The 22,292-nt window shown below is 41.2% G+C and overlaps 1 protein-coding gene across 1 annotated transcript; it reads right to left on the reverse strand.

The window, feature by feature from the left end:
• Positions 1–742: 742 nt before the first annotated feature.
• Positions 743–18,888, reverse strand: vegfba (vascular endothelial growth factor Ba). The gene is made up of 8 exons (XM_086100795.1): positions 18,113–18,888; positions 13,010–13,061; positions 12,736–12,932; positions 12,552–12,625; positions 11,866–11,901; positions 9,909–9,980; positions 6,144–6,323; positions 743–5,397 (listed from the first exon to the last, which is right to left on the reverse strand). The coding sequence occupies exons 1-8, from the start codon at positions 18,188–18,190 to the stop codon at positions 5,376–5,378; spliced, it is 711 nt and encodes a 236-aa protein (XP_085956921.1). The 5' UTR covers positions 18,191–18,888; the 3' UTR covers positions 743–5,375.
• Positions 18,889–22,292: the final 3,404 nt, after the last annotated feature.

The raw sequence follows: 22,292 nt of genomic DNA on the forward strand, positions 1-22,292 counted from the left end.
AAAAATTCAATGAAATGGGACAGGCTATTACCAAAACCTAGCATTTGAACAAGGGTGTGAAGACTTTTTGTATCCACTGCATATACTTGCTTTGTAAAGGTTGGGAAACACTGCAGTAAACCACCATCCAAGATTGTTCATGTGGCCTGAGAAAATTCAGCATCAGATCAAATATTTATTTCCCTGTCTATGTGATGATTATATCATTTAATTGGTTTTAAAACAGTGCAAGGCTGGGTTTAAAAAAGGAAGATATGGAGACTTCTTTTTTCTCTACCATGATGGATGACTCACTCTGTCCCTTTCACTCTCTGTCTCCCTCATCCAGTAGCTATATATAGTACAGTACTGGAATGGTGCCCTTCCATGCAGACAGACAGATAGGTTGGCAGGTACGCTACTCTCCTCTCTCTAACGTCACTTGTCAACTTGGTCATTAATAATAATAGGGAAGGGAAAATGAACAAAGAACAAAAGCGTCATATAAAGCGTCAATCAAGTTGAACTATTTTGCTTCTGTCCTTATTGGCAGTAACAGTCTTCAGCTTGTCCTCGAGCAGCTTCTGACTCAGCAGAACAGATCAGGTGCAGAGAGGGAACAATATTGTGTCTCAAAACACACACACTCACACACACGCACACGATTCCCTGTCACCAACTCACAGGGTGACGATGTCATGAAAATAATCCTGTTTGCCTTTCATCACCGTAAAACGAGACAAACACCAGAGCTTTGTATGAAAAATAAGACGTTTAATAACATCTGTAACATGATGGTTGTATCACTTCCAATACATTGGATGCAGTATACTGTATATGAGGACATGGAGTTGATGATTTCGACTAGTATGACATAAACCTGTCTTGTTTTTCTACAAGGACATTTTTAAAGGGCACAAATGGTATAGCAGCAAAAAAGAGTTGTTCAGGCTACAGTAGTACAATGTATCTGCAGCGGCAATCACAACACATGGCTAAAGCAGTGGTTCTCAAACTTGGGTGTCCGGCCCCACGAGGGTCTGTGAGCTGTCATTTGAGTGTCCGAAAAGTAATTTGCAATAAATGATTAATCTCATATTATTCAACAAAATGCATGACATACAGGCGCGCCGGTAAAGTGAAACATAAAAAAGTGATTACTTCTTCATACCTTAGCTTTGGGCCAATTAGGAAAAAAAAAATCAAACTTGACATCCCTGAATGAATAAAGACATTTTTTAAGAACAAAAGATGTCCTGCTTTTTTTCTAGAAAAAGACACTTTTTTTCAAGATTATAGCCCTATTTTTGTTTTTTAGAACAAAGGCATATTTTCCAGATAAAATGAGTACCGGTAGTTGTTTTTTTAACTTCCTTTGAAAAAGTATGACTTCCTTTATTAAATGCTTACTTTAATATCTAAGTATTTTTGCTTTCTTTTGAGACATACAACTATCCTTACAAAATGATGTCTTTTAATCCCAACAAAATATGTTCTTGTATAGAGTACTACATTTTTTTTCCTTAATGAACTAGAACTTTATTTTCATGACATTCCCCCAAAACATCTGGAAAGAAAATATAATAATAAATTGGGGGAACATTACGATAGGCAACTTTTAAAATTCCTGTGGCATTCTCACTCAATCAATCAAACTTTATTTATAAAGCACTTCTCATACATCAAATAAAATGCAACTCAAAGTGCATTAGCTTGTTAAAATCATCTCCCTCCTGTTATATTTAATTAGGATATTTCAATTCCTGCTACTTATGTTTAATTAGTGTTTGGATTATGAAGGGGGGGGGGGGGAAATGTCCCCTCTAAGGGGTCCTCGGACCCAAAAAGTTTGAGAACCCCTGCGCTACGGAATGCACTATGTCATAGACAAGAGGCTATAAAACGTCATATACGTTTAGTAAGGTTCATCACTACATAATTTGGACAAAGGGATCTTTACAGTCAACTGTGCAGATGCAAAGCACACAAATACAGACATTATTGGAATAGAGCAAGCTGTTGTGATGCCCAAATGTCAAACATGTTTGTTCCTGCTTGGATTTAGTATTAAAATAACATTTGTAGACATGAACAAGTAACATCCAGACTTCTAAATGCCCTACCCCCACTGGCGTTCCTGAGAGCTCAGCACCTCGTCTCCTTCCACTGGAATGTTTTTGTTGTGTGTGGTTTTTCTGCAAGGATAGCATTTACTGTCTACTGTATGTGCTTTTTGCTACAGTGCAATCTGGATGGACGGATATTGAGCTGTATAGAACGAAAACCTATCGAGTACAAACCTTTTATTATCACATGAGCCTATATGGCTTTGTTGCGCTAAAGTGTAAGTGAGGAAGCTGTATGTGTCATTTTATTTTATTTTTTGTTAAGGGAAAAAAATTAAAGCAACTCCAGTTTTGCTACAGCTATCCAGCCTCATTCTGTGGATTTAGTGGGAGAACAATCAGCCTCAAATAGCCGCAAAACAAAAGTTGAACCAGCATTTTAAGAGCAATATAAAAGTCTAAAGCCTTCAAGATGTTATAGCCAGCTTAGAATAAAGCAAAGTTAAACAGCCGGTCTCATTCTGGATATTCAGGGGCCAAACATTTCTAAAATATTAACCAATTATAATTTAGAAAGGATTCAAAGTGGTAAATGAGTTCAGCAACTCTAATGTGGAATGATGAGTGTGACCACTAGCATAGCATATAGCAGTGCTGTACAGCGAGCAAACAGCTAAACCCTAGCCCCTAGGAATTTAATGGGAACACAAACATTGCAAATATCTGAAAAATAAAGGTTAAACCAGAATTTTAAAGGAATATCAAAATCTTTTTTTTTTTTGTACTGCTACAGCTAACTCAGTCAAAAGTAAAGCTAAACCATTAGCCTCATTCTGATAGGTCTGATCGGTCTTATTATAATGGGAAAACAATAGAAGTTTAAAATACCAGCAAAATAAAGGTCAAACCGAAATTTTAAAAGCACGATGAAAATCTAGGGTGCGCTCGAAAATATGCTCCAAGCGTGCAATGCTTTAATCCAGCCAATCAGAAACTCAGAGCATTGTTCGAATGTTCAGTTCGGTTATTCAGAGTGCACCAAAAAAGGAGTGCCAGAGCGCGCATTAACTGCTTCAACTGGGGACACGGAGCGCCCAGAGCGTCAGACAGTTCAAGCACAAGCTCCTATGGCTTAGCAAGTATGCTGTGTTCTCAAATTGATGGGAGGGGAGTACTCTCCACCTCTCTGAACGCACCCAGTCTCAGTGTGGTGTTAGCGTATCAGTGTATTTCCGAACACTCTCCTCCAAATTGATATAGCTAGCTTAGCCTCAAATAGCTGCATTGCTATTCGTAGCGAATGTGCGGTCCATTTGCTTAAAATTTAGTATTTCATGTGCAGACTATATTGACCGTATTTCATGGCCACAAATTATTATATTTTTGCCGCAAAATAGGCATAATGTATGCATGTTGCATTATTTTGTGGCCAAGAAAAAAAATCCCCATCTCATATTTGGGGCCTCCGTAACACATGGTGTCAGGTTAGCCAAAAACACAAAAAAACCCCAACATGTACTTAGTAATAAATACACTTGCAAAAGCGTTAAGATAAGAATGTAATGTTAGGTTACTAATGTGTTCTGATAAAGAGGTAGTGATTGATGCAATGACAGAGATTTTAACTTGACATAAAGGTATAAATATGGTATTTGTCATGCAGTTTGTCTTTACTTGAGGCAGTCCCAGTCATTCATTTACGGCGGAGTGCACATGAAGCCTAAGGCTAGGTTGTGTACACACTTTCAATGAAGGCAAAGGGCTAAACTGTGACTACAAAAACGTTCCTGTTTAAAAAAAAAAAAATCAGCACTCGATACTTTTGGTTCATAACATCCATACGGCTCCACTTTTGGCCCATCATATTAATCGAGTCTGGGTTTTGACCGTCAAGTACAGCGTCGGTCATGGTCTGTCATGTCTATACGGTTTCTGTTTTGGTCTGTCACAACAATCTGGCTCCGGCTGTTGGACCGTCATTTCAATACAACTCCGACTTTTAGTCCGTAAAATCTACACAGCTCCGCCTTTTGGTCCGTCACGTCAATACGGCTGCGGATTTCGGAGCGTGACGTGTATAGAGCTCCAGCTTTGGCCTGTCACATTGACTGACAACCCGTTTGGGGCCTCCTTTGTCCTTTTTATACTAAAGAACATCCGTAAACGGGGGTCTGTTAAACCCTGAACAAGACATGATCCCACCTTTTCCTTTCAATGCTTTTTTTGTGTGATTAACTTATTTTAATGTATACCGATTGCTGCTCTTTTGTGGTTTGAGTGAGTGAGACATATCCATTTGGACTCAAGACATTTGGGCCACCCGGCGTGACTTTTTATGCAGACAGATTGTGGACAAACACAACGGGACATTCAAGCAATGTGATAAAATTATAATAATGCATAATATCGAGGCTAGTTTAATTAAAAAAATCATGTAATATATAGAAAACACAAAAAAAGCTTATGGCTTCCTGCATTCGTTTCACATTGTATGTGTATATGTGCTATTTGCGCTGCTGCTTTCACTGGGACTGTGTGTGTGCGTGTGTATGTGTGTGTGTCTGTGTGTGTGTGTGTGTGTATGTGTGTGTGTGTGTTGTGCAAAGCAGTGGACAGACGCCAGACCTCATTATTGTCATTCTTCTCACTGCCTAAAAGCGAGGCAAAGCGAGGCGAAAGGCGTCCGCTTTCAATCCGATGGAAAAGACAAGAGACAAAAGGGCCCAAATTAAAACAAATGCTGCAAAAGGCTCGCCCGTGCTCATATGCTTTAGGCGAGGGATAACCCATCTGGAGTCTTTCAGAGCCAGACCACACAGATACATTCAGCACCACGATAGGTCCAAACACACACATAGGCTGTGCCATTGCATGTGCGTATACTATGTCCTGTCCGCCATGCCTGACTGTGTTTGCACCTTTTATCTGATTGCAGGTTTTTTGTTTTTGTTTTTAACTCTCCACATAAGCGTTGGCCCCAATGGGAAGCTGAAAAAAATCTGTCTCAGTGTTTCAAGAGGTCCACTTCATCCATGATAGTCCCAACGGTGTCCAAGCAACTGCAAAGCCGTAGTCTACTGGGGAATGTTTATCCATAAATCATAAATCAGCGCTGTGGTCCCTGCGCTTGTATGAGGTGTTCAGTGAACGGACGTGTCTGTGCACGTTATGTACTGTACATGTGGAGACATACACACACACACACATATGATGTACATGTAGAGTGCTACAGTGGTGGCTTAACTTGAAAAAGCTAATACAGGCTGTGTGCTAATAATACTTCCTTTGGGCGGGTTTGGGTGGAGAGGACGAGGTGAGAAGGGGAATGTGTCAAGTCCTCATGGCATCACACCTGAAAGTGAACACAGAAGAAAAAAAAATCTGAAGTTTGCTTTTAAAGTGTGGAATCAATCGACCGTACAAATCTTTCGTCATTAGCCTGCTTTTGTGAGCAAGACTTTCCGACTTCCGGGGTAAGAAGATGAAGATCCCGTAGTACTTTCAAGTAGCCCCCGGCGTACACTGTCTGAAACAATCAATCGATTCAGAGGCACTCTTGTGTAGATTATTATTATTGCCCCTTCCATTATGCCAAAGCCAAAAGGTAAGCAGACCTGCAATGAGTTTGATTATGAGTTTGAGTGGCTGCAAAACTTTTAACAAAACGTTTAACAATGTTTAGCTTCTAAAAACTTGCGCATTCTTGATCGCTTGATGAAATTGTCCACACAGTGACAGCAATATAAATCTTTCTCGAATTATTTCCCAAAAATGTGCCTGTGAGTTTGCCATTCAGAATTTTTGCCCAACTGTGGCTCAACAGTAGGGCTGATTTAAATGCTGAGTTTCCCCATACATGACTTGGCAGCTAGTGAAGATCTTTCATATTCAAGGGACTACATGTGCAGAGCAAATATGCTACCGAGCCTGATTTGTGCAGTTTTTAGAGTATCATCCTCCTAATCACAGGATTGCACATTCAAGCTCTAGAGTGGGTGGCTGTTTCTTCCTTTTTGGATTGGCAGGAAAAAAAAAAGAAAATACTGAACAACAAACAGCCGGCGGCTCATTGCACATGTGTCTGCAGTTTGCACCAACCTGCAGCGATGCGGGTCGAGTTGCCGGTGCTTTCGGTGGCAGCTCTCAGCAGTGATTCTGCAGAGACATCGACATGAGGCCGCATCCAGCGTCCACTTTCTGCCTCTGCACGGCCGACAAGATGGCCGCAAAGTCGGCGGAGGAGGAGAGCTGGTGGGGGGAAAGGAGAAAACGGGAGTCCTGTGGAGGACAAAAAACAGTTGAATGATTAGATTAGTAGTAAAGAAAGGCTAATGGAAGGTCAGCGGACTCGGGTCAATTAGTGGAGGCCAGGCTTCAAAGCAAACATGGTGAAGCAGCATTTAGCTGTTATGCTGCACGCAAATGGAATTGTATCAGTATTCTACCTTAACAAAGATAATAATGCAGACTTTGGATTAACACTTTCTGCAAGGTCTTCTTACAAGTAATGTTTTGACTCAAGTTGCTTGAAATGCAGCGGGACTGGAGTTTGAGACTTGAAACTGACTTATGACTTACACCGAGGGAGGTGACTCCCAATAGTGTCCTAAATTTCCCTAGGCACTTCCGTTTTCCTATTTGGTTTCAGGTATCCTTGCCATTTGCATTTGATCATTAAGGCTTTGCAGTCTTTGTAAACATATTATTCCCACATCCATTGAGTTCAGGGCCGTCACACTGCTCCAACGAGTAGTACAATTTATGCTATCCATGGCAAGTTTCTCATGACAGGATTTGTTCTTGTCCAACGACGCAGTGGAAGGGTTGCTACCACCCGTGATGAAAACCCCAAACTCCTAGAGCAGGGCACAAAGCCAGGAAACATCTAGCTGGCTGGCTGCACTGGAATTCAGCATCAACAAAAGCGCGAATCAGCAGATGCTTCGGAGGGCTTTGCCCGTCAGGTTGTTCAAAGGGTTCGAGCGGAAGATTACAATACAGAACAACCTGAAGTCGCTCTTGGCATCATCTGCCAAATCAAGCTTTTGTTGATGCCGAGTTTCACAGTTCACACAAAAGATCTAAGAGTTTGGTGTTCTCATCTGGGTGGTTTATCAAAAACAGAGCCTTTTTCGAGAAACCTGTACCGCGCATTGGAGCAGGGTGCAGGTTCTCAAACTGGAGCTGAACTGCAGTCGGGGACAGAAAATCTTCTTCCCAGGAGGCAATTTTGCTAAAACGTAAGCTGTCAGACACTGATGCATCTCGTATCTTTTCAAAGAATAACTGAAACGAAATATTTAAAAGGAAGTGTATTGTGACTTTTGAAATTCCCTGTCTGTCAAACTGTTTAGCGCTTTCCAGGCCCTGATTCTTCCTGCGGCTAAAAATGAAACATCTACAGTGAAATCTTTGCCATGAATCCTGTTTCCTTCTCGTGCTCATCCCCTCAGTAGTCATAGTTTCCAGTCTGGTCGATGAGAAAAGTGTCTCCATTTGCGTCTTCCCAGGAGGCTGGCGGATAATGAAGATACTTAATGAGGCAGAGAGAGGCCATCTTTGTCCAGGGCCGCGGTGACCACGCCTGCCGCTGGCACCGACAGAGAAGGTGGCATTCGGGAGCAAATTACACAGATTTCACCCCTGCTAGAGCTCGAATAAAGCCCGTTGGAGGTGATGGATGGGTTCTGAGGGGACATCACACCCAAAACGGAGCCCCCTCTGACCCCCTGGGGCCCGGATATGAGTGACCGCCAAAAGGTGTGCTAATTCTTTTATCCCTCCAAACGGTCTAGATGCCGTCATGGGAATCATGGTGCTAAACACACATGTCAATCTCGTGCCACAGTGCTACAAGGTTTTCATCGTACTTGGTGGCTTCCCACACACTTCACACCGTCGAGCTGCGATCGCACATTCAGTCACGAAAGACTATACATACCGTTTATACTGTGTGCTTGTAGAACTCCATATAAGGATGGAACAGGTTACCCACTTAATCGAAGACCATCATGACATGATCTACTGATTATATTTGCGTTTTTCTTTTTTCTGTCAGTTCGCTCTTCACCGTGTTTTTTTCCCCTGGGAGCTACTGTTTGCTGTCTTACTCGAAAGCACACTATTTTTTGTAAGCTCTGACATTTTCCCAGTATTCCTCCTTATTGTCCTCCTTTCTCACTGGTTAGAACTTTAATTGCTATTATCCCTACCTGTTAGAAGAAATTTATGTGGGGTTGTTTGTCTTTCTTTCTTCAAAGTACTTGTCAGAAGCGCTTTGTTTGTTTTTGTACCGTGTTTATCTACCTGTTACGATTATCAGCTCTGATTCCTTCGATCCACCTGATAGTCAAACTTCGGTTTTCGAACGTCTCTGTTATCGACTAAATCAAATTATGACCAGAAAATTCAAGATTTTTACGTCTCGGAATACGACCGAAAACCAGTTTTCGACCAAACTGAGCAAACCCGAATACGCCACTCGACTCCTCTCGGCTTCCTTACACGAGGACACGAGGAAGTGTAGCGTTCATTGTGAGCAGACGTGTTTGTTGTGATTTACGCAAATCTGACTGTTTTTATGTTATTTCTGCATAGTGTATTAGCCCCTAATCATGGGCTAATAAAATAGTTCCAGATTTCGAACGGTCTTCTGGAACGAATTATGGTCGAAAAGCAAGGTATTTACTGTATTTGCATTTCCTATGCGACTAATATACTTGATATTAGTACGTTGAATGCCCGTTTATGTAAGTATTGTTGTGTACATGTGACTTTAAGAGGAGGGGCCTGATGGGAGGCGCATGACGTCAGCGAGTATGCGCGTGAAGGTCTAGGTGGGAGCTGTGGCCGACAGCAGCTCCTGCGTGGTTGTTCTCTCAGCGTTCACAAGGTGGCATCTGCAGCTCATCTTTCCCAAAATTGCTGTAAATCGCGGATTTCTGCGATACAGCGGAACCGTGATATAGTGGGGGAACGCTACTGTATTGAGGTGTGACTAATGTAATCTGGATGTGAGTGAATATACTAATATACTTCATGTGAGTATGAATGTGTCATACAGTATATACATATCAGGTTTGAAATACCAAATCCCTTTCAACTTAACTTTGCTACTATTTTCTCCATTTTCTTTCCTACTTGCCACAGGGACCGTCAGTGACTTTATTTCATATTTTCCATACATAGTCCTTGACAAATAAACAAAACTAATATCATCCTCCATTTTCCGCTGTTATTTATTGTCCTCCTTTGAACCGCCCGGGGTGCTGTGGAGTGTTAAATGTGGGCCACAAAGACACATTCTGTTCATCCCGACTGTATATTCGCGACCACAAAGATCTCTTTGAGTCGCGAGTATCACACAGAGGTGAGCGAACTTGTGTGTGCATGCGTGTGATTGTGTGTGGGTGTGTGTGTCAGACCTTGACTAATGCGGCTGCAAAAGAAATAGTCCAAATAACTGTGTCAAATAACGAAGACCAGATAACCCCTCATCCAAACACACGCAAAGGGGAGCTGTTTGAATACGCGCTGCATATAAAAACTCCATCCCAAAGGGAAAATATTTGAAATGAAATAGAGTGACGTTTGGATGAAGATGGACGAGAGGTTAGCATGTCTGCCTCACACTTCTTGGTGTCTGGGTTCAAATCTTGAGGGTAAAAGTTTTCTCCGGGTACCTACATTCCAAAGACATGCACGTTAGCACCATTGAAGTTTCTAACTTGTACTTAGGGGTGCTATTTGTGCCCTGCGATTGTACAGCAACCAGTGCCTGATACACTCCACCTCTCACCCGAAAGTCATCTGTGATCGGCGACAGAAAATGGATGGAATGATGGATATATGATCTGAACCTACGCATTTCGGATGCCTCCAACTGTCTTACTTCCTCTGCCCTTTTTCTTGACTCTTGTTGGCTCGTGATAGGGCCTGAAAATGACAAAAGATGAGAAAATTCTTAGTTATAGTAACAGAGACAGGACCCCATGTTGTTTATTTTGCCAGTAAAAAAAACAAAAAGGCCTCAATTGAAAAGTTTTGATTTCTTGGGTTATTTCAGGAACATTTTGAAGGCAGAGATGCTGACAATTATTGTGACAGAACCACGCTACATTTGATTTTATTTTTCCAGTTTATTAATCATATTGAGCAGATCCGAAAATAATGGATGGGTGTTATGCACTTTAGAATCAATCAGTCTCCTCTCAAATGTCCTGATTTGGTTCAAAATGCTACTGATTGCCTCTTAACTGGGATATGTAAGTTGGAGCGCATGTCTGCTATTCTGGTTTACCTCTCCTAGTTCATTTTAAGATTCTGCTCGCTATCCATTTTTAAAAAAAAATACATTTTGATATTGTTTTTGCTCCCTGTGCTGCTTCATTCAACCTTACACTCTTGCTGGGTGCCTCAGGTCAGCTGACTGGCAGTTCCTGGAGGTTCTGAAGTCCAAGCGGTACCTCAGAGGGGAAACGGCTAATTCTTTCGCTGGTCCCAAATTATGGAATGTCCTCCTGATGCGTACTTAAGATCAAATCCTTGGCTGCTCATTTTAAAAACCTGCCTCGAAATACATAGTTTCCTATTTAATTTTATTGTTTTGAAATCATCTTCTGCAATGTCTGATTTTCATTTATGTACTTTATATCAACTGCAGCTGTTTTTAAAATGCGCTTTAAATGGAACTGAGTTGAGATGCGTTTAGGAGTTCTACCGAGTCAGGTATCACTTCAACATTCAACCAAAATGTGCTGCGTTGCTCATCTCCAGTAAAACACATATGCAATACAAGAGCACTAGGCTCACACTTAATCATGTTGTCCTCGTCATGTATGACTGTCAAGAATGTTTAAAAAAAAAAGAACATACATGTGGTAATCTCAATATGAATGATGGTTAACTTATTTTTAATCTTGACCCTTAAGAATGTAACCCCCCCCCCCCCCCCACACACACACACACACAAAACAGCCTATGTATGTAAATACAAAACCGCTTTTTTTTTTTTTTTACACTGGTATGAATGTTTAGAATATTAAAATGTCCTGTAACGGATTCACATGGTTGAAAATCTAAACATCCACCGCCTTCAAAATGTATTCTTGGCCTCTTTCTTTTTAACAAGCTCAAATTATGATGGCCTCATTTAGCTGCACGGCTGGCACATCATCAGGTTCCTAATGTCCCGTGTTGTTGTCGTCCATTTAATAGACGCACAAGGACGATGACGACGGCGGGGCGGATGCGTGACTGTGCTCCATCATTACCAGTGAGTGTGCGCACATGGCGGGCCAGATAAAAATCATTACTATGGTGACAACAGGATGCGGGTCGCCCCAGGGGATGCTGGGAGGGAGTCACGCAGATGCTAACTCGATGAGGGACATTACACAGGAGGAACAAATTTCAAACACAGGTTGAACTTGTACACGTTGTTACAGATGTATGACATCGTGCAGGTTGGTCTAGTCATTGTATAGCCAAAGCACCCACGCGCATAAAACCTTACTGCGTCATTAAACAAACGTATACACACATACAGCACACACTAATAGATTGGAACTCTGTATTTACGTCCGTATCCAAACAGGAAGCGGGGCGATGTAAATATGACAGTCTTTTTAGGCTGCAGGCTGTTTCCAAATCTAAACACGCTTTGCTCCTCAGACAAGGAATGCGTTCATATGATTAAACTTGCACGTATTTTATTTTCAGATCGTAATATTGTTTTCTGAGATACATTGTGAAGACTACCAACAGAGCTCAAAATATTGTTGATGATATAAAAAGTCCAAAATAGAGCAAATGACGATACCTTGTCGTTGGTGTCAGCCGGAGCTGTTCTTTTAACCTGCAAAACGATATGATGCAGTTGATGGACTTAAATATGTATTCATTGTGCTGTAGTAAGAGGAGCTACAACGTCAAATTTCATAACCTTTTCATTGTTCTTCTCCTAGGTGAGAATTTGGGCAACGTTTGTTTGGTAAACATAAATTACGTATAATCACGATAAGACATTTTTTGTTCAGACACAATAGAACAGTAACACAAATTAATTTTCCCTATTAGCAATCATGTCTAGATTTTTTTCTGAAGCATACTGAACAAAATATTGTCGGGGTTCAGAAAGTACAATACAGAACTTCCAATACAATTTAAATCATTGGGTGATTGTCTTTCGGGTTATTTTCTGAAATTATTTTTTTAAAAATCAACTTCATTTTCCTACACAAAAAAACCTAAGCAAAAATTTATCATTAGGAATAAAAATATTCAACACAGTTCTTTAATGGCTTAGAAACTGAAAAACTAAACAGTTAAAATACAGTACAAAATTTTTGAACTGAAACCAAACTAACCATCTCATTACACTGGTATCCATCAATATCAGTACTCATATTGGCATCGATATCGTTTAGATTTGGATTGATTCGGGTACCTACACCAGTGAATCATTCAAAAAAAAAGTGTGTGTGTGTGTGTGTGTGTGTTTCTTACCTGCACTCACACTGGCTGTGTTCCACAAAAGTCAGCTGAATCAGCTCATGTTTCATAAAGGAAGTCCTCATCAGCTACACACACACACACACACACACACACACACAAAACAAAATACATGAAGGCCAGCTTTCCATCTCACAACATGGATGTGTTGAACATTGGTGTGCGTGCGCGTGTGTACCTCCATGGTGAGCTTGTGCGTGAGCGAGGGCACGCACTCCATGGCCTCGTCGGCGCAGCATCCACCGCACCTCCTCACCGCTACACAGGAGGGCACGAAAAGGTGGTGCGTTTCCCCCGGCAACTCCCGCCAGACCTCCACCAAGGTCTCTCGGGGCTCGCAACCACTGCGGGAGTACACCTCCAACCACCGTCGCACTGAGTGAGAACGCAAGTCTCAGCTACACCACAGAGTGGATAATGGCGGATAACTTTGTCTGGAAGGGGCAACTTACCTTCTCGACCTTCTCTAGATTTGGACGTGTCAGTTGGATGCCAGTGAGCCAGCTGGTGGGTGAGAGAGAGAGAGGGTGAGAAAAAAGTCAAAGAGGTCGTTTTGAGAAGAGGAAATAAAAGTATTGGTAAACAACTGAGATCATCTGGTTGCATAAGTGTACACACCCTCTATTAATTGGGAATATGACTGTGTACAGTACCTAACCCAGTACCAAACCTATTCAGCCTCATGCTAACTGGGAGTTCGCACACAACTGCCACAGTTTAAAGTGCCTCTGATTAACCCCAAATACATTTTAGCTGTTTCAGTAGGCTTTTCCTGACTGTTTTGTGCCCAGCAAACCTCTCGTCAACGTAAGCTGTGATAGGCTCCAGTTCAGCTCTGTTCCTAATGCACATGAGTTTTATATAAATTTGGATGGATGATTCCTGCATCAGATGATGCAGTTTGACAGGCTTAAATGTGCTAACCAAAAGAGCTAAAAAGATTAACTCAATATGCAAGTGAGTGATTCACGTGACACGTCGAAATCATATCAGTTGATATTTGGCTAATGTCAGTGAGCGGTACAGTGAATAGAAAAAGTCTACACACCTCTGTTTAAATGACCATTTTTATGAAATTAAGAAATTACAACTAGACATATAATTTCAGAAATTTTTTCCACCATACCAATTTAATTTTTAAAAAATTCAAGAGCGAAAGCTGCGATAATGAGGTTGCATAAGTGTGCACACCTACTTATAACTGGGTTTGTGACTGTGTTAACACTGGCCACAATTAAAAAAAAAAAAAACGCTAATTGACCCTAAATAAATTTCTGATGTTCTAGTAGACTTTTCATGACACGTGCCCTGAGATTGACTGGCGACCAGGCCAGTGTGTTCGACGCCTATACTAAGTCAGCTGGGATGGGATCCAGGTCACAAAAATGATATTGATCATCATTGCCATCAACCAAAACACATTACTATGATTTCAACTGCTTTAAAGATGAATAAAAAACACACTCCAAGAAAGTGAACAAAGGTATACAGCACATAACCATACATCGTCCTCTTGTCGTTATTTACCCACACAGCTTTCCGTCACCTGATTTCTCCAATAATTCAGACCTGTCAATCAACAGCACTCATTTGAACTGCTCTGAAATAAAGTGTACTTCAGGCAATGTGGAGTGTGCTGGTGTTTTAAAAGGAGTCTTCGAATGATGAAAGAATTTCCTGTTAGATAGCGCCGTTTATTTTGCCCCGCGGCCCCTTTTGAACATGAGAAGTAAGTTATGACCAAAATCAAAGGATGGAGGCCGCCAGATCGGGGCCTCCCGCCTTAAATGTGTCTGTCATTAGATGAGCTGACATGACGAAAAATATTTGTTGTGGAAAAGTTTGGTAGTGTTGCTGATCTGGAGTTGCTACTTTTGCCCCCTTCGCCCACCCACCCACTGCAAAGTCTCTCATGAGGGGCAGAGAGTGAGAGCCGGTGCCACTGGGATTAGGAGTTCAATAGGCAAGAAACACATTTTTACAAGGGCACAAGCTGCAGCTTGTGTGGCCGAAAGATCACTCGATCACTTCACAGAAAAAGTATTTTTTCAATCCAAAAATGCAGCTTTAATTAGGTTTATGTTGCATTTTTAAAGTCTTATGTCTCAAGCTTCTCTTTGAAGCGCCTTTCAGGAGCACAATGAATACATATTTAAGTCTGTAAACGTGCGGCCAACAATATTAATGATGAAGTTAATGATTACAAGTGGTTGCCATTCCAGTTTGGCAATTGCAGTTCATTCATTTCTAATTGAAGACTTGCAAAAAGGGTTTTACATTGCGTGGCACGGTTGACGGAGTTAAATATATATTCATTGTGCTTGCAAGAGGAGGTTTGAGGAGGAGCTGCACACCCAGACAAAAGCAAGTGATTTAGGCGTCATTGTCATTTTCCGACTTTTGTCATTTTTGACCACGCATCATCATCACTTGTTATAGATCCGCCTTTGACTTTTGTCTCCAAGTTACGTTTATAGAAATCGAAATCAACAGCGTTTACTTTATTTGTAAGTTCGTATAGCTTTTACGAATGATAACATGCATGTTTATGAGGGCAAAAATATGACCATCCAACAGATTATTTTCCCATGGGAAAAATGACTTTCGAAAATGTGTGTCCGTCTACTTGGGTCACATTGACTTTCATTCATTGAAAGATGGAAAATTATTAACCTGACACATATTTTAGTATACAGGTTTAATGGATCTTAAGGGACCACAATACACACAAAATACAAAAGTCCAATAACTGCCTGTGTATGTGTGTGTGCGTGTGCGTGCGTGTGTGTGTGTGTGTGTGTGTGTGTGTGTGTGTGTGTGTGTGTGTGTGTGTGTGTGTGTGTGTGTGTGTGTGTGTGTGTGTGTGTGTGTGTGTGTGAGACCAAGGCCACTCGCAAGGGAATGTAGACTTTGTTCAGTCGGTCTCTTTTAAACAGTTCCACCCCTCTTTATACACACACAGATGCACACACGTCACAAACACACGCACACAACTTCAAATGAGTATGTTGAGCTTTGTGCGCATTTCTCTGACATTCTGTGGCCCCAAAAGCAAGTCAAACACATTCATAATATGAATACAGTATGTAGCTCTACTCCTGTTTTTTTTTTGTTTGTTTGTTCGTTTTTAAAGCCATTTGCCACCAAAGTGACCATGTTCAAGTGCAAACAAACATTTTGTTGACACGCTCAGACTGGTAAAATATTATCTATAAAAAGTGAATTTTGCCTTTCTTTTAATTTAAGTACCGGTCTTCATTTTTTCATGTTATAAATTCACATTTGTTTATTGTATTATTTCTATTACATATTATTTATGTTCACATGAATTAATATTCATATATTTTTTCAATTATTTTTTGTAGTTATTATTAATGTATTTAAGGATGCGTGGGTCCCTGAAAATCTGCCATTTAAGCTATTTACTGTTATTAATACCATTATCATTATTGTTGTCAGTAATTATTTTCTAATTATGTATATCCATCCATCCATCCATTTTTTTTCTAATCCGCCTATTCTCACAAGGGTCGCGGGCATGGTGGAGCCTATGCCAGCTGTCTTGGACATTCAGTGCAATACACCCTGAACTGGGTGCCATCCAATCGCAGGGCACACATAGACGAACGTAAGGCAGCGGGAGCGCAGACAGGCCAGGGAAAGGCGGCAGCTAGAAGCAGCCAGCGCTGTTGTTAGCCTCATTTTTAGCATTCAAAATTTACATGTTGGACTTCTTGATTTGTTTTGACAGTTTAAAAGGCACATTATTACCATCTACAGGCCCTAAAGAGGAACAGCATCAGCCTGAATGTACACGGAGAGCGATCAAGTGGTGGCTCTTTGTAAAAGAAGCGCCTCACTCTGTGGTTAGCATGTTTTTTTAGCATTCCGTTCCAATTGTCGTCATCTACGAGGCCAACTTTTCTTCTTCATTGGCCAATGGGGGCAGTCAGGAATGGGTCCTGTTAACTCTGCCTAGTAATGTCATCACACAAAAGCACCTAGTGCAGTTGTTAGCATCATTCGACGCATTCTGATGGCGCTTTCCTATCTTCCTGATTTATTTTGATTGTTTTAAATGTACATTACCCCCATCTGCAGGTCCTGAAATGGAACAGCACCGACTTGAACGTACAGATAAAACGTACAGTACCTACATTTTTTTTTTCAAATGGGGCAGTTGGAAATGAGCCCAACGAACTCTGCCTAGCAACAAGTGACCACGCAGCTGTCTTGGAAGGATTTAAAAAAGAATCAAGGCCAAGCCTTGTAGCGTCTGGCGTCATGAATGAGTAAAACATTCAGTATAGAGTCAGGCCCGTCTCCCTGCGCGGCTCCCAGCACTGAGTGTTCCTGATAGAGTTCTCCAGACATAAATAAAGAAAACACATTGTCAGCTTGCTCGTGAGTGTGAGGTGAAGATGACTTCACGTGTTACAATCACCCAGTGACTGACACGGGTCGTAATATCTAAAAAAACAAAACAAAAAACATCAAAATAACAAATACACTGCATTTAAATCGACAATGATAACACCACCCATGGTCTTGAAACTGTTTTTAAAAAATTTGAAAATACAGCCTGTTCATTAAAACCACTTTTGGCTTGTCAGAAACAGCACTTTTTTGGCAATGACATATTATCACTGAGTGGCTAGATAAACAGATTGTTATCTTTATTGACCGAATGGGGGGAAATGAAGGAATATCGTCTGTTGGCACCCACTTAATGAACAGCTAAACTAACACCATAAACCAAAGCCAAGAAGAGGCGTGTATTCAGTTCTTATAATGGCTTCAAGATGAACTACACTTCATTTTGACAGATAGGCACGTGGATAAATTGGTAGGTAGATATAGATATCTAGATTATAGCTTTCTGTGTAGACAAGAGATATGTACCCGAGACACTTCTAGCCAGTTTGTAGTCACACCAATATAGATTTATAGACCGAGTCACAAATAATACAGTGGCACAGATAGATGTATAGATTTCTAAAGACACAAGGCTAGGTAGACAGACTTGTAGACTGATTTATAGACAGGTAGATTTAGCGACAGATATCTACATACTGACGGATGTATAGATTTGTAGATGATAGATTAACCAATAGATGTATAGATTTGTATCAACAGATAGCTGGATGCACATAGAGATTTATTTGTAGACATTTTAGAAACTGCTATCTAGACATATGTGCAGATTAAGACCTACAGATCTTTAGACAGATAGATAAGATACAATGACCATCGATAGACAGGCGATCGAAATAGATACACTGTAGATGAATAATAATAATGATAGATAGATAGATAGATAGATAGATAGATAGATAGATAGATAGATAGATAGATAGATAGATATGAAGTTAAGGTGACAGGTGGTCATTGACCTGCAGCAGGATGACTTGCAAAGAGAAACAAAGGATTGAAACACACCGTGACTATCAAACACATTAAGTATAGCACATGCTTGTAAAGACACTTTAGAGGTCAGATGGTCCACATACGCACGCGCGCACACACACACACACACACACACATCCATACGTTACCTTGGCGTGGGACGTTGGGATTGTGGTGAGCAGCAGGAATTGAAACATTCCTAGAATAACTTGGAGCATAATCCCCATTGTATCCACGGGAGTCCTATGGAGCCAGCCAACTACAAATAATAATAATTTTGGATCATTTACATCCAAAGATGTCTGTCCTTCTGTGTTTGCGCGTGTCCGTGTTCTCCGTGACCGAGCAAAGACGCACCAAAGCCGGCGTTCACTCTCCAGCCTCTCGGTCGTGCAACGCCATCCTCCGTGGCATCTTCATCTTCATCCGGGGGTGTACAACTCTCATGTTCTTGTGGATAGTCCTCTCTTAATCCTCCCAATCTCCAACATATCGGCACAAAATGGTGTTTATAATCAAGAGACTTGAGGAAAGTTTGGCTTTCATTTTAGAGGTCGTCTTCTTTCCATCGCCAAATCCTCCATAGAGGTCGACTGGAAAAGATTTTAAAATCTATTGAAGAGGATGCTGGATCGTGCGGTGATCCACCGCATGACGAAGAAGGGGCGGGTGGGAGTGGGAACACGGTGCCGCATATGGCGCTCCAAGCTCGGTCACATTGCGCCCATGCTGTCGCTGCCGCGTAGCACGCCACCGCTTTGAAATCTTCTTTAAAAATAACAATAATGCTAAGAAACGGGCATGTCCAACTGTAGTACAAGTGGTGAGGTTTGTCCGCTCAAAAGTAAAAAAAAAAAAAGGGGCGGGAAAGGTGGTGGTGGGGGGGAGAATGTATTAGGAGCAGAGCAGAGCAGTCAGTGCTCATTTGTTGTGGTTGGCCAGCTCGTTTTCCCTTTTTGCCCTTGAGACGCACACAGCGGAAGCTGGAGCATTGCAACTTTTTTTCTCTCCAAAACGGGACCTGCAGGCAGGCGCACTGAATACAGGTGCTAGTGCGGTACGAGTAGCCCCACGGCAGAGGTCAAAGGGGGGTTGCATGTATGTATGCATGGGGATGGGGCCCCTCGCCAAAGGGGAACGCGGCCAAAGTTGCCACAGAGGTCATGTCCTCTGTCATTCTTTTCCCCCCTTTTCGGAGCCACAATGCTTAACTATTTACTACTTTCAAACCATGTGTTTTGATTTGGGGTAACTCAAGCAACGATCCATCGAGATCAGTAAAAAAACGCGATTAAAAAAAAGATAGCAACTGTATTGAAAAAAATATTTTTTTTTGGGGGGGGGGTGAAAAGTCACTGGTTACAAAGACCATGCATACTTGACATTTATATGAAAACAGCATTGTCCCACCAAAACGGTGTGATTTTGTACCACAATTGAATATGAGACCTTTGAATGAAATACAACACGTGAGAACAAAAGGGACTGTGTGTAAAAATGTATTGATGTTTCAAAATTCAAAAACCCACTATTTATTTCAATATGTAACATATATGTTCTATCATAGCGTAGCATTTTTTTCCAAACAATCTTAGGTGAAGTAATCTTTAATTATACAGTACTGTATTACATAGGGCACACCTCCCCTACGCAGGACCTTGCCATGTTTTGCCGAAAACAGTACATTATATAGGAAAGCAAAGCGTAGCTTTGCCTTAGGAAAGTCTCCTTAGCTTAATGCTAACGCAAAATGCCATAGATCAGGGGTGTCAAACTATTTTTTGTTGCGGGCCTGGTTTTGGTTACAGTTTCCCTTGGAGGGCCGTAATGACTGAAACGATATGAAGAAGTCAAGAATAACGGATTATTCACCTTTTGTTAAAGTGACTGTAATAAGGGGTTTGGTAACAAGAAAATGCTGACAGTATCACTCTTATTTATTACAAATGAGAATTTGAAATTTTGGGAGATTTTAGCAAGCATCATGAAAGCTGACATCTTTGATTTGCTTTTGCGGGCCACATAAAATGATGTGGCGGCCCAGGTCTGGTCCCCCGGACTTGAGTTTGACACCTGTGCCATAGATAGACTAATGAATTTCATTTAAAATAACTCTACAAGCAACAGATAATTGGAACGTAACCAACATAACAGTACTTACAGGCATATATTCTTTATCTTCTGCAAAAAAAAAACAAAAACAAAGAATGTTAAGGTTATTGAGTCACTTAGTAGTGGTAAAAGTCTTCACTTGTGTCTTCATGACTGTATGATATTGCCCCTTGGTGGGCAATTGCAAACATCAGAAAGAGTCGCAATGAATTCATAATGCACAAACTGTTTCATTCTTGACTTTCTGTATATGTTATTGCTATAAGTTTTATTAAGTGGATATTCTGAGACGGTTTTCCTCATACAAAGAAAAATTGAGTGTTTTTTTAAGCTGTGAATTTCAGATATGGTCAAGGAACCAACTAAACTCCTATCTCAGGGCACCTTTATATTTACCTGATTTAAAAAGTGAATTAATGGCAACACATGAATGTTTCACATGATTGACATAAACCCTTTAAATTGTCCACTTTCACCCCCAAGAAAATCATTGACCGTTAACTTAAACTGACCATAAACTATAACCCAGACAGTGAATGGCGCCAAACTGAGCATTTCAAGTAACCCTTTCATTGTAGAAAAATGTGACTGACTACCTCTGAGGCCAATTGAGCGAAGACAAATTTGAGCTCTGAAATTCAGCATGACATTACTTCCTACAATTACATAATGAATTTTATGAAAATGTCAGCTCTCGCCTCAGGTGGCTATAGACTGCAATACCAGAGCCACCCTATAAAAAGCTTTATTGGATGTGATTCACAAAGAGATGAATGGTGTAATTTGTAGGGTAAGCTTAATCGGCCTGACGTTAATTTGCCTAGAGTTTCAAATAAAACTAAACACCATTATATCAAGCTCAAGAATCCAAAGGCATAAATAAAGGGAAAGCAGCTGGCTTTATGGCTCACTGAAGAGCTTTACGTTTCATGGTCGGTTGCGACCTTAATAAAACCAACCATCCATTTTCTGTAGCGCTTGTCCTCATTAGGGTGGCCAGTGAGCTGGAGCCTATCACAGCAGCCTTTGGGCAAGGGGGGTGGGGTCACCAGCCAATCAAAGGGTACAAACAAGCATTTAGATACTACTAAAAGGATAACGAGGCCCGGTAGTCCAGTGGTTAGCACGTCGACTTCACAGTGCAGGGGTACCGGGTTCAATTCCAGCTCCGGCCTCACTGTGTGGAGTTTGCATGTTCTCCCCGGGCCTGCGTGGGTTTTCTCCGGGTACTCCGGTTTCCTCCCACATTCCAAAAACATGCGTGGCAGGCTGATTGAACGCTCTAAATTGTCCCTAGGTGTGATTGTGAGCGTGGATGGTTGTTTGTCTCTGTGTGCCCTGCGATTGGCTGGCAACCGATTTAGGGTGTCCCCCGCCTACTGCCCGAAGACGGCTGGGATAGGCTCCAGCACCCCCCGCGACCCTAGTGGGGATCAAGCGGTTCGGAAAATGGATGGATGGATGGATAAAAGGATAACGAGTCTTCAATGAAGGTAATGCTCCTATTTTGGGACTGTAGGAAGGAAGCAGGAAGGAATACAAGAGAAAGCGGAGATTCAAATCCAGGATCTCTCAATTGTAAGGCATACATGCTAACCACGACTTGGTTTATTAAGAGGCTGCATGGCCTTAATAAACCAAGTCACTAATTTACCTGCGATACTGAGATATTTATCATTTTTCCTGTATGATGGCGTAGAGGAATGTGTGGTGCTGAAATATGATTTGACACCCTTCAATATCAATTATAAGTGTGTGTGAGTGTGTGTGTGTCACAGTGGAGTCGCCATCACGGTGGTGTGTTTGGGTTATCACAGCATACATGAGGGTGGGTAAGTGTGTGTATGCTGTGTGGGGAGGAGAACATTATCTTGTACATCAGCTCCGGGCCTGCTGGTGACATAAAAACACAAGAAAACATTCTGTCAAGCAGTGGTTCTCAAACTTGGGTCACCATGCTCTAGGTGGTCTGTGAACCGCAGTTTTGGGGGTCCACAAAATATTGTGCAAAAATTATAGGTATTTGTTTGTTTGTTTGTTTATTGAACATAAAACATATATACAGTAATAATTTGACAGAAAATAAGGTAGATAAAAAAAAAGTAAAAAGAAAGAAATCAATCTTCATTCAACAGTTATTATGTTCAAGGGAGTAGGAAGAAGTAAAAAACTTATCTAGTCCTACTCCGTTATGTGTTTATATCTAATAAATCATTT

This window comes from Hippocampus guttulatus, chromosome 2, assembly GCF_054856545.1.
Source record: "Hippocampus guttulatus isolate MCC_2025c chromosome 2, RoL_Hgut_1.0, whole genome shotgun sequence".
Classification (NCBI taxonomy): Eukaryota; Metazoa; Chordata; class Actinopteri; order Syngnathiformes; family Syngnathidae; genus Hippocampus; species Hippocampus guttulatus.